The sequence below is a fragment of the Amblyraja radiata genome, chromosome 1 (assembly GCF_010909765.2).
Source record: "Amblyraja radiata isolate CabotCenter1 chromosome 1, sAmbRad1.1.pri, whole genome shotgun sequence".
NCBI classification, from domain to species: domain Eukaryota; kingdom Metazoa; phylum Chordata; class Chondrichthyes; order Rajiformes; family Rajidae; genus Amblyraja; species Amblyraja radiata.
The window spans coordinates 64,235,885-64,249,031 of NC_045956.1; the positions used below are offsets into that span (position 1 = coordinate 64,235,885).

The following is a 13,147-nucleotide window of genomic DNA, read 5'->3' on the forward strand; positions in this document are numbered from 1 at the left end:
TGGTACTTCCTGACTCTTATACTCAAGGCCCCTAGCAATGAAGGCAAGCAATACATGCACCTTTTTTTACCATCCTATCTTCTTGTGCTGCCACCTTTAGGAGCTATGAACTTAGTCTCCAAGGTCCATCTGCATATCAATACTGTTAAGGGTCTTGTTATTTACTTTATATTCTTCCCTTGCATTCAACTTCCCAAAATACAGCACCTGATATTTGCTCATGTTAAACTCCATCTGCCATTATCCTGCCCATTTCTGCAGCTGATTTATATTCCACTGTATTTTCTGACGGCCTTCCTCACTGTCTGCAACTCCTCCAATTTTGGTGTTGCCAGCAACCTTGCTCAACAACCCACCTCCATTTAGGCAGAGGTCCCAGCACAGATCCCTGTGGAATGCCACTGGTCACAGAATTCCAGCCAGAATATCTCCCTTCCAGCACAACTCTCTTGTCTAATGCAGAATAAACCAGTTCTGAATCCATGTAACCAAGTCACAGAATCCTGTGTGTTTAATCTTCTGGATTGGCTTACCATGAGGAACTTTATCAAAATCCATATATACAATTTCTACCGCCCTACCTTCTTCAATCTCCTTTGTCACCACCTCAAAATAAACTCAATCAATATAGTAATATATGACCTGTTGCGAGTAAAGCTGTGCTGGTTATCCCCAATTATCTCATTCTCTATCAAAATTAGTCCATTCTCTTCCAAATCGACACATAATTCTGCTGTTAGTGCATGTGCTAAAATTGCCAGCTAAATAGTCATTGGACTATTGATTTGCTGAAATTAAATTCTGTCTTTAAAAGCTGCCTCAGGTTTTCATTCATTTTGCATTATTTGACTTGATCATCTCAGTTGGTGCTAAAGTGAATGTTGGCCCTGTCGTACTTTTGCAGCCCCAGTGGCTCTGCAAAATAATATGCTATGGTTGTTATTTTATTAAAGTATGTTTGGCTTAAATTTTATGTGGCTGTTTATCCAGTCATTTTGAAGTCATCACTGCCATAGCAGTCCTCAAACTGATATGGTGACCTCAAACTAAGTTTCTAGGAATGATTTCCAGTCAATATCTGATTTTTGCATTGTTTGATTGTTATCATATGAGTTGATGTCGGTGTCTCTCAGGTTAGAATGAATAGTACGGGTGTCCATGGTTATGAGGAGAAGGCAGGAGAATGGGGTTAGGAGAGAGAGATAGATCAGCCATGATTGAATGGCGGAGTAGACTCGATGGGCCGAATGGCCTAATTCTGCTCCTGTCACTTATGACCTTATAGCCTTAAGGCTCCAAGGAGGGTGATAGCTGAAGGTTCTTTACATTAAAACAATTATAGTTTGAAACATGGAAGTATAGTTCTAGAAGTTTTTAATTAATTTTATTGATTGTGTCACTAAAATAAAATTGAGTAATACTCTTCATGAAGAATATTGCTGAAGTATGCCATAAACACAAAATACATTTAGTTGGAAGAACTCTTGCCTTTGTGGGCTTGAGCTTTATTGGAGAATGTAAACAAACCTTCTGTGTTGAGGTATTTTTTCAGTAGCATCTGTCCTTTCAGCCCTTGTAGGTGAGCTTTCAAACACCAGCATATTGAAGGATTTTGGTATTCTAATCATTCTACTTTTTTTCTACTGATATAGCATGGAAACAGACCCATAGGCCCACCAAGTCCATGCCAAATATAGATCACCCATTCACACTCCATTCCATGTTATTCCACTTTCTCATCCATTCCTTACACATTAGGGGCAACTTAAAGGCCAATTAACGTACAAACCTGCATGTCTTTGTCCGCGCTCAACTCAATCACGTAAACATTTTAATTGATTCACTCTTTTTTGGATATCGCTGTATAAATTGTAGTTCTGAAGAAGTGTCTTGACTTAAAACATCACCGATTCCTTCTCTCCAGAGATGATGCCTGTCCCGCTGAGTTACTCCAGCATTTTAGATTGTTCAGGCAACTCAACAATCTAAATTGTTGAGATGTCTGATGATAGTTTGGATGGAATATTTAACCATATCTGCACCAAATTAAAAAAAAATTGAGTTAATCTTATATTAACTTGTGGGGAGAATATATATAAAAAATATATGTGTGTTGTGTATATGCACAATACAGACTTTCATCTTTATTCCTGTCTTTTACAGCATTAGATTGGACTTTATTGCTTTCCATCACAGTGAGGAATCCATTGTGGTGCATGTTCATATTAACCATTATGTAGTTATGTGTCTTGTTGCTTTATTTTAGTATGTCTGTATGGTAATTCGCATATCACTGTACCTTAATTGGTGCATGTGACAATAAAAAAAACCTTTGAAACCTTTGATTATATAATTATTAAATATGTGAGCAAATCATGTTTGTACTAACTTTGCTATTGTTGTATTTTCAGCCATGAAGTTGTACTTCCAAATCCTGACTCTACTTTGCTGCTTTGTGAAAATATCAATGGCTGCCAAAATTGTGGTCGTGCCGCCGATTATGTTCGAAAGCCATCTCTACATTTTTAAGACCCTCGCGAAAGCGTTACACGAGGATGGACATGAGATGGTGTTTGCAGTATCAGAAGGTAGAGAGATCCCTTCATCGGATTACTTTAGATTGCTGCGGTATCCAGGTTTCTTCAACAGCACAACAGCAGATGATTTCTTGCAGTCCAAGATGAGGAATATTTTCTCTGGAAGGCTAACGGCTCTGGAACTCTTTGATATTCTGGAGCATTACTCAAAGAACTGTGATATCATGGTTGGCAGCCAGAGTTTCATTGCTCAGCTGAAAGAAGAAAAGTTTGACTTGCTTTTGGTGGACCCAAATGAAATGTGTGGCTTTGTGATAGCGCACCTTCTGGGAGTGAAGTATGCTGTCTTTTCCACTGGCCTTTGGTATCCAACAGAAGTCGGTGCTCCAACACCACTCGCCTATGTACCAGAATTCAACTCCCTCCTTACAGACAACATGAATTTGATTCAACGAATTGCAAATATTGCAGTGTACTTGGTATCGCGCTTTGGTGTGAATTTTCTGTTCTTGCCAAAATACGAGCGAATAATGCTGAAATACAAAATTGAGCCTGAATGCTCCATGTATGATTTAATTCAGGGTTCCAGCTTATGGATGCTGTGTACAGATGTGGCACTGGAGTTCCCTCGGCCTACATTACCAAATGTGGTGTATGTGGGAGGGATTTTGACCAAACCTTCAAGCCTCCTACCTGAAGTAAGATTTGTTCATTCTTTCACAACTTGAAAGTTCTGTTGTTTAAACCAGCATGTCGTCGAATAAGAATGTGGTTCTTAAAGGCTCAAAAGTAGTAATATGTTATAAACTGCCACACTGATGCATATTGAGGTTTCTGACAGATATAGGATATAGGCCCCTCTTTATTTGTATCTCATGGTTGGAGTATCTGAAATGCACAGTGTGGCAGTATGACACAAGGTTTAAAATATGTTTAACACATTTCAAGTATGCTTTTAGTGAATTGTTAATTGAAATCTAAAAATTCTATTGTCATTTAATGAATATGTGGAAATAATTGGTTTACCTTTTTTCTGTGCAACTTGCCATCCATGTATTGAAAGAGCAGTCGGTTATGGTGAAACCACATGCCATTTACAATTCTGCGGCTTTCGTGTTATTCCTTTTACAGATCATTATTGCTTGCAGAAAATGGATACATTAACATGCCTGATTTGATTCATGGTTGTATCCCCATTTTAATCTATTTTAAATCTCATCCATCGTGTTGCCCCACTTCCTCAACCTAGCATTGAAATATTGAAGGGAAATATAAAAACAGGATCCTATGTTTTTTAAATAAATATAGAAACTTGCCCTGTACTGCATTCTTAGTCTCAAAAAGCAAGCACATTAAAATACTGTAAATTGCACTATTTGTAGCGATATTGCATTAAAGTCCTTTTTTTTTGCTCGGCCACTTTTTTTTTTGCCAGGCCAGTGAAACGAATTAATGTAAAATTTCTGTATGCTGGCTGCAAGCTAATTTTTCAGTCTTTACCTGGCACTATTTTATTATAATTCCTTAACAAAGAATGGCTTTAGTTGTTTCTACAACTCCAGCATCTTGTAAGGTTGAGGCAAAATGACAATGGAAAATTACATTAGGACTGATTCCTCTAATCGCTTTCATAAAGATCTTTTCTCAGCTAGTACTCAAATACGAGCATTTAAGGTGTACGAAAGTACTGCAGATGCTGGCTTAAATCGAAGGGAGACACAAAATGCTGGAGTAATTCAGCGGGACAGGTACCATATCTGGAGAGAAGGAATGGGTGACGTTTAGGGTCGAGGTCCTTCTTCAGACTTCAGTCTGACTTCATGTTTTGTATTTGACAAAAGTGCTAGTAAGGCATCATTTGATTGACTGAAGGATATTGATTGGTTGAAAGATACAACATGGAAATGGGTCCTTTGATCAGTGTGCACTCAGTGGGCCATTGATCATCCATTTACACCAATTCTATCTTATCCTACATTTGCCTCTGCCTCCCGTCACTGGGGACAATTTATTGAGGCAACTTAACCTTTAATCTGCACGACTTTGGGATATCGGAGGATACCAGAACATCCATGTGGTCACAGGGAGAATGTGCACATTTCCCACAGACAGCACCCCAGTAGTGGCACAGTTAAGAGAGCTGCTGCCTCAGCACCAGAGACCCGGGGTTGATCCTGGCCTCGGGTACTATCTATGTGGATTTTCCATGTGTGACTGTGTGGATTTCCTCCAGGTAGCAATGTTACAAAATTTTGAGATTTTAAAAATCAAGTCTGTAATTTATCCCATCAGATAAAGCATAAAAATAAGTTTAATTTGACACCTAATTCACTTTCATATCTCAAGTATTTAAAAAGTTATGGCCATTTTCATACTCGGAAATGAGCATCTTGTTCCCTATTGATTTTCTATGGACATAACAAAAAAGCTGTGATCTTGAACAGTCAAAAGCCCATAACTTTCTTAAAAATTAAGAAAACTGAATGAAATTTTCAGTTATCATAGATTGAAGCATTCTGAAACAAATATAAAATAATCTTACTTGGATGACCTGAAATTAAAGCATATAATTAGTTAGTTACCTAATTGTAGCTAATTTCAGACTTCAATTACTAGATCTAAACATCTATCCATTTCTTAATAAATGATTAACATTTTTAAATAGCCTAAATGTCCAAATAATATTCACAAATAATTCACAATAAAACATGATTTTTAAATCTCATTTACATTAATTTATAGGCCAAATGGAAGGAATTTAGTGTTCAATTGCTGTAAATAAATGCCCATTTAAATCAGCTTTCTAGTGGGTCCCTGTGGAACGCGCTGGTTTAGAACGTTCACATTGCAGTAGATTTGTGCCCCAAATGCCCAGAAAAATACTGCGCGATATAATGGGGCCAAATTGAGCTACTCGCAATATTAAACTTTGTATAAAGGGATCTTTAGAAGCCCTTTTTAATGTAAATATATACAGCCTAACTTCAGCTGTTTGCTTTATGAGACTCTGCGGTTGCTGGCGGTCACGGGTTTAGAGATTGATTTTTAAACTACTATAACTATTTTACGAGGCCTTTAAAACTAATAATAGCTTTTGCGACGGGGTCTTCCAGCGATTTTTCGTTAATAATTAACTAGGCTGAACATCTTCGATTTGAACAGCCTAGAGAAAATCGCGTTTTAAACCCGCCCCCTCTAAACGGCGCCAAAATCGCGCACACCCGCACCGGCAGATTTTCAAAGACGCTTCAGGTAGGCTTTGCAACATACCTACTCCAGGTGCTTCGGTTCCCTCTCACATCCCAAATACATGTGGGTTTGTAAGTGAATTGGCTTCTGTAAATTACTCCTGGTATGTGGGGAATGGATGAGAAAGTGTGATAATGTAGAATTTGTGTGAACGGGTGATCGATGTTTGTCGTGGACTGGGTGGGTCGAAGGGCCCATTTCCATGCTGTATCCCCAAGGTCAGGAACAAGTCTGGGTCTCTGGCAATGTGAGGTAGCATGTCTACCTAAGAGAATGTATCTTAAAACACTTTCTAAATTGGGAGGTAGACAATAAATGCTGGAGAAACTCAGCGGGTGAGGCAGCATCTATGGAGATATTGGATTACTTAAAAAAATAATATACTTCATTTCTGTTGCAGTGACAAATTTGGCAACTTCTGGGTTTTTTAATCATGTTGATGGCTAGTCAATAACCAGTCCAAAATCTTAATTTAGAAGAAAGACGTTGCTGGAGTAACTCAGCAGATCAGGCAGCTTCTCTGGAGAACATGAATAGGGTAGAGACCCTTCATCAGATCAGTCTGAAAAAGAGTCCTGACCCAAAACATTACTTATTTATGTTCTCCGGTGATGCTGCCTGACCACCTGTCTTTTTTTGTAATCAGCACTGCATTTCCTTGTGTCTCCAACTCCTTAATTAGGGCAGCTTCCGTGGAATGTGACAATCTAGGACAAATCTGAAAAAGGGAACAAATTGTGAAAGAAAGATTACTGAAATCTGTGATAAAAATGGATTCATGATGACTCTCTTTGTGTATTTGGGTGATGTTAACTATCAAAATGCTATTAAAATTGGAGGAATAGTACTTCTGATAGCAACGTAATATTTCCACATTTAACTGAAAATCTACCGTTACTCCATCTTGTAGGCAATTAAAAAAAATAATGATTGTGAACAATTGTGATTGCCAAGTGAATAATTCTGATGCAAAATCCGACCCATTGTTGCTATTTTATACTTTACCATTCACTCACTGTATCTATACTGATAATATTCTTGAAGTAACAGTGACTCCTAAAAGTGGCTCATCATTATTAGACGTGACATTTGTATTCATTGATTTATGAAGGAAATAGTATTCTTATCTGTGCATGGTGGGAGTGGAGAAGCATTCTTTAGTCTTGTGGCTTTTCCCAAAAGAACAGGGTCAAGGAACTCTCAGTTGGAATGTAGAAAAGGTTTTTGTTTCAGTTGTTTGCATTGTGTAATATAGATACAGCCAGTGTGGTGCTGCCAGTTAGTGTCACCCTGTGACTAGCTCTGTAGTTACAGCTGTGCATTCATTAATAGTTTGCTGTTGTAGTAACACTGATCCTATAGTTGGAGTTGAATAACTGCTGTGCAGCTTGGTAATTTATTTTGTATTGTGATGTTTTTATTCCCAAGCCCAAATTTCGCTTTCTGATTTTGTTTAAAGTTCTTTGCATTTGTGCAAATGGTTTTCGAAGGCCTAGTTTAAAAAAAAAAGTTTATTAACATTGATCAGCATTTATTACTGAGATCCAGGACTTTTGTTCTGAATTACCAGCCATTTTAGTTATTGACATACTTGAAACTACTGATCAGTACACTTTCTTTCCAACAAAATTAATTGGCCATCCTTGTGCCAAGTGCAGCTTCATTTGAGCTGTTTACCACAAATTAAATTAGATGCATGTTAAGAAAGTCAGCACGTTTTTGCCAATGAACCAATAAGTAAGAGGGGGAAAAAATAATTGATGTTTGTGTGGTAGATTAATGGTTTCCAACAGTCTTCAACAATTGCCATATCAAGCTGTGATGTATCCAGATAGGATGCTTTCTATGGCACATAATTAGAAATTGGCAAGAGTAATTGGAAGTGCACAGTTTCTGAGGGACTAAAAGCATTGGTGTGCTTTCTAGGCTGTATTATTGATGTGGTTGAACCAGGACTGCACAGTGAAACTGTGGTATAGTTGCTGCCTTGTAGCACCAGATACCCGTGGTTGATCCTGACCATGGGTGCTGTCTGTACAGTTTCTTCATTCTCCCTGTGATAGTGGGTTTTCCCCAGGTGCTCTGGTTTCCTCCCACAATACACAGGTTTATGGGTTAATTGACTTTGGTTAAAATTGTAAAAATTGTCCCTAGCATGTAGGATAGTGCTAGTGTACGTTGAACACTGGTTGGCGGGGACCCAGTGGACCGAAGGGCCTGTTTCCGTTCTGTATCTCTAAAGTCTAAAGGGCCTGTCCCACTTGCCGATTTTTTTCGGCGACTGCCGGCATCATTGACTGACATATCAGTATAAACCAGCATCTGCAGTTTCTTCCTACACATACCTGAATCTGGAGTTGGGGGTTCAGTTTTAGTTTCAGTCTAGTTTATTGTCACCTGTACCGAGGTATGGTGAAAAACCTTTGTTGCGCGCTACCCAGTCAGCAGAAATACAGTACATGATTACAATCAAGCCATTACAGTCCATAGATGCATGATGAGGGAATAATGCAAGGTAAAGCCAGCATCGTCTGATCATGGATAGTCTGAGGGTCACCAATGAGGTAGGTAGTTGTTCAGCACTGCTCTCTGGTTGTGGTAGGATGAATCAGTTGCCTGATGATAGCTGGGAAGAAACTGTCCCTGAATCTGGAGGTGTGTATTTTCACATTTCTGTACCTTTTGCCTGATGTGCATGGGAGTGCTCACCGAGGGGTAGCACCTCTGATGGGGGCTATGCCGTGCTCCTCTGAGGGTAGTTTGTCCACCTTTGGTCCCCACCTGGCACCCAGCTCCCACCTGTGGCTCCAAGAAGCTGTTAGCATGCGACGGCAGCCACACCCTGGAAAACCACTTCAACTGTTGGGATAGCTATACCAGGTGTGGGTGGCCGACTGGTCTCAAACCCTTGGTGAGTTGAGGGACTTGCTCAGCCCAGCATGCGAAGTCTGTTCCTGCAGATTGGGCGGAAGAAATCCTTTGAAGGGTTCAACGGCCAGCAGCGCACTGTGGAGTGCAAAGGGCATGTCAAAGCACGAAAGAAGACATGGTCATCCACAGCAGCCAAAGGAGTTTCCAGATGTAACATATTACCGTGAAGTTCAAATGATTGGGGTCACCTCCAGATTCAGCATAATCAAGGATGAGTCTCACCCTGTACACTCCTTCGTCTCCCCTCTCCCATCAGGCAAAAGGTTTGGTGGTGGCTCTTCATAGACGACGATAGCATGGATGTGCCGTCTCATGTCTTGTGGGATCAAGTGTTGCTCACGGGTCCGATGCACAGGCCGCACACGTGGGAGCGGGTGGTGAGGGGGGGGGGGAGGCACACATGAAGGTCACTGTCGGGATATTTAGGGCTGCAGCCTTCCTCCTGTCTCTGACACTAACTAGTCTGCTCCGGCGATTGTCTTCGAAACTGATGACAGCCTTCCTAGTGGTTGTAAGCCAACCAGTCCTGTCACTGGCATGGGTGTCCAGTTGTTTTGAGCCTAGGCCTGCATGCTGGAAGTGGTCCTTGATGCAGTCTTTGAACCGTTTCTTTAGGCGCCCTGGGTTCCTTTGACCGTGTGACAGAACTCCGTACAGGAGTTGACGAAGCATGAGGGATTCATCAATCCGGTCGATCAACGCTGGGCCTTGTGAATGTTGCGTCGATGCTCGTGAAGCCAGACCGGTACAGCACTCCCACTTTGGGGCATCCTGCCTTGCGAGCGAATGCCCATGATAGACCGTAGAGAGCGCATGTGGAATTTCTCAAGCTGCCGGATGTGTTTCCTGTACAAGGTCTATGTTACACATCCATACAGCAAGCTGAAGAGTACTACAGCTTTGTAGACTTTCAGCCTAGTTGGCAGCTTGATATTGTAGTGGTTTAACACATGCTCGGAGTCGACTAAGTGCTTGACTGGCCTTGCTGATTCTGGTCGATATTCCAAGTCCAGTGAGTCATCAGAAGATATCAAGCAGCCCAAGTACTTGAAAGCTTGCATGGTATAATGGTATTAAAGGCAGAGCTGTAGTCGATGAATAGGATATAATAAGGTAAAAGCTGTTATATATAGTCACCAACTGGAACTTGCCTTTCAGTGAATCTTACAAATAAGATAAATCTGAGAATCCAAAGGACAAAGTAGAATATGAGAACAATGAATTGAAGGAGGCATTTTATGTAAAATAAGATAAATGGTACCAAAGGTTGACTTATTAAAGTTAATGTCCAATTTGTAACTAATTAACTTTTTTAATCCTTTATACGTTTTTCTTCTCTGGAAATCAATACCCATGAAACCCTGCAACAGTGAAATCATATAAATGCGATAAGTTTTGTTATCTTTTGTTCTGCTTTTAATTGATTCTCATTGAATCAAATTATGCTATACAAATTCTTGGGCAAGAATGAACGAGAATTGTCTTGTTTTTAAAGTTGGTTATATTGTAGTATATTTTATCAGAAAGTACCAATGTTGATGTATTGAATTATTAAGAAGTCAGTATTGTATTGTTTGTATTCAGTGTCTTTGCCCAAAGCCTCCTCATTTACCACTATTTAATTAATATTCTTCTTCAAACATCTATTTCCTTAAACAAATGTTGCGAACTTACAAACTGATGTTGCTGAATATTAAACACTTTAGTTACTAGATACATGCAACAAGATAATGATGACATTCAGGCATGGTTGATGTGTGATAGAGTGGCCTTTTAGTTCCTATCCAACTATAATAGCAGGGATTGAAATTTGTACAGACCTGGGGTTGATGGTGGCCAACCTGGATTAGAGGGTATTAGCTATTAGTAGAGATTGGACAAACTTGGGACCTCACTGGAATGCAGGAGGTTGAGGGGAGACCAGATAAAAGTATATGCAGTTATGAGGCGCATCAATAGGGTAGACAGTCAGGACCCTTTTCCCAGGATGAGAATATCAAACACAAGAGGGGATACCTTTAAGGTGAAATGGGCACAGTTTAAAGGAGATGTGCAGGGCATGATTTTTACACAGGTTGATAAGTGCGTGGAACAGGATCTGAGCGGTGACGATGGAGGCGGATTTGTTAGTGACATTTCAGAGGGATTTCAATAGGTACATGGATATGCAGGGAATGGGTATGGACGATGTGCAGGCTGTTGAGATTAGTTTATTTTGACATCATGTTCGGCATAAACATTGTGGACTGAAGGCCTTGTTTCTGTGCTGTAATGTTTTATGTTCTACAATAAGTAACTACATGATGCAAAAGTACCATCCAAAGGCTTTCTCCAAAAGGGAAAGAGTGTACTTACCTTCCCGTATCATTACATTTACCGTTACCAAGTCCTTTGTTATCCTGGTGAATCGTCAAGGGCCAAACTAGGTCAGCCACACATGATGAATAGTAATTCCCTCCACCATTGCCATCACAAATGGCTGTCGTATATGACACATGCAAAATGCACTTTGGTCATGTGAGAGTTCATTGTCTTTGGAACTGTTTTCAAGAGGTGATGGAAACAATGGCTTTGAATATTTTCAAGGCAGAGGTAGATAAATTCTTTGTATGGAAGGAGATGGAAGGTTATTGTAGGTAGATGGGAATATAGGGCAGCCATGATCTTGCGTTGCAGAGCAAACTCTCTTATGCTGAATGACCCGCTCATGTTCCGAGATGTTCATGGCACTGAAGTTGTACAAAGTTTCAGTCTTATTATGCAGGGGTATTGATTTTTGTGAGCAAATACACTTTGCCTTCAGGTTTCGAGATTTGAATTTTTTGAAGATGAATAATTAATTCATTTATACAATCCATTTTTAATTACTTTTTTTAGTTTGCAGGTCCTCATCTAGTTTCTGTTCTCTGCACTTGCAAAATATTTAGATTATAGTGAATGTACACAGTATGCGATTAATATCAAATGGCACGCAATAAAAATAAGCATCATCTTGTATTGTACTTGCCACTGTGGAAGAAGTGTCTTATAATTCAATAATGCACAGTAATAATATAATTTTAAATGTTTACTTTGGATTCTGGTTATACATTTCCACAGGAATTGTTAAATTGGAGAAGTATAGGATGCAGAAGAAACTAATTGAGCATATTGCAATTGCAAGCTTTTTGGAAGTAATGCCTTATCAATCTCACCTAGACCACTCCCCAAGTTTCCATCCAACTCTGCATTTTATTTTTCCTTATGCCACCGAAGGGTCTTTTGCAGCATATCTGTGTCGTCTTTAGTTACTAACACCTTTGCCACTAGAAACATTCTAATTTATCAAAGTTCTTTCTAACATTAAACAATTTTCTTTAATTTGCCCCATTCTCTGCTCACGAAGAGTGGCTTCAGCCAATGTTGTTTTCCAACATAATTGGGCTGAACTGGTACTTCAATAAAGTGGCATACACTTTTCCTAAATCACTCCTAGGTACTATCCTCATAGAATCGCACACAACTGAAACGGCCCTTTTGGCCCTCCTTCTGAATGCTGACTGGTGATGACGTCTATCCATGCTAATCTCACTTTCCCATGTTCAAACCAAATCCCACAATCCTTTCCAAGTGCCTGTTCAAATGTCTATTAAACGTTGTAGTTTCTGTCATGGGCTGAACCATGCTGGAGTTGCTGCTTTCATCTGGGCTAAATGTGGATTGCCAATCGTATTTGCCCTTTTCTCTCTCAAATTGGGTAATGAGGTTTTATCTGTACTTGGCTTCATCAGACGTGCTGGCCTCAGAACATTGCTGATCTTAACAGAAGGCAGAGATGACATTTGATAAGTATAAATGGCCTGACATTTTCTTTATTATAAGATGTTCTCCAGTGAAATAAGGATTTAATTTGTACTCGTTTTTTTTTAACATGAATTAGGACTTCATGAACTGGGCAGATGGTGCTAAAGAAGAAGGCTTTGTCCTCGTATCGTTTGGAGCCGGTGTGAAATATTTGTCGGATGAAGTTGCACATACATTGGCAGGAGCTTTGTCGAGACTCCCTCAGAAAGTGATCTGGAGGTATGAGATAAAGTGGGAATTGGATGGGCGGGGCGATCTTTGGGTATATGGATTGGGATAGAGTGGTGTCAGAAGAAACAAAAAATAGCTCAACAGAATTGGTTTATTACATAGAAACATAGAAATTAGGTGCAGGAGTAGGCCATTCGGCCCTTCGAGCCTGCACCGCCATTCAATATGATCATGGCTGATCATCCAACTCAGTATCCCGTACCTGCCTTCTCTCCATACCCTCTGATCCCCTTAGCCACAAGGGCCACATCTAACTCCCTCTTAAATATAGCCAATGAACTGGCCTCGACTACCCTCTGTGGCAGGGAGTTCCAGAGATTCACCACTCTCTGTGTGAAAAAAGTTCTTCTCATCTC

The 13,147-nt window shown here is 39.9% G+C and overlaps 1 protein-coding gene across 2 annotated transcripts in view; it reads left to right on the forward strand.

Moving 5' to 3' along the window:
• Positions 1 to 13,147, forward strand: part of ugt8 (UDP glycosyltransferase 8) — a 71,782-nt gene that overhangs the window by 41,237 nt on the left and 17,398 nt on the right. For both annotated transcript variants that reach the window (XM_033023451.1, XM_033023445.1), the window contains exons 2-3: positions 2,412 to 3,235; positions 12,637 to 12,779. In XM_033023451.1, coding sequence (XP_032879342.1) covers positions 2,414 to 3,235; positions 12,637 to 12,779 — 965 coding nt within the window. In that variant the 5' untranslated portion in view covers positions 2,412 to 2,413. The remainder of the gene's footprint in view (positions 1 to 2,411; positions 3,236 to 12,636; positions 12,780 to 13,147) is intronic.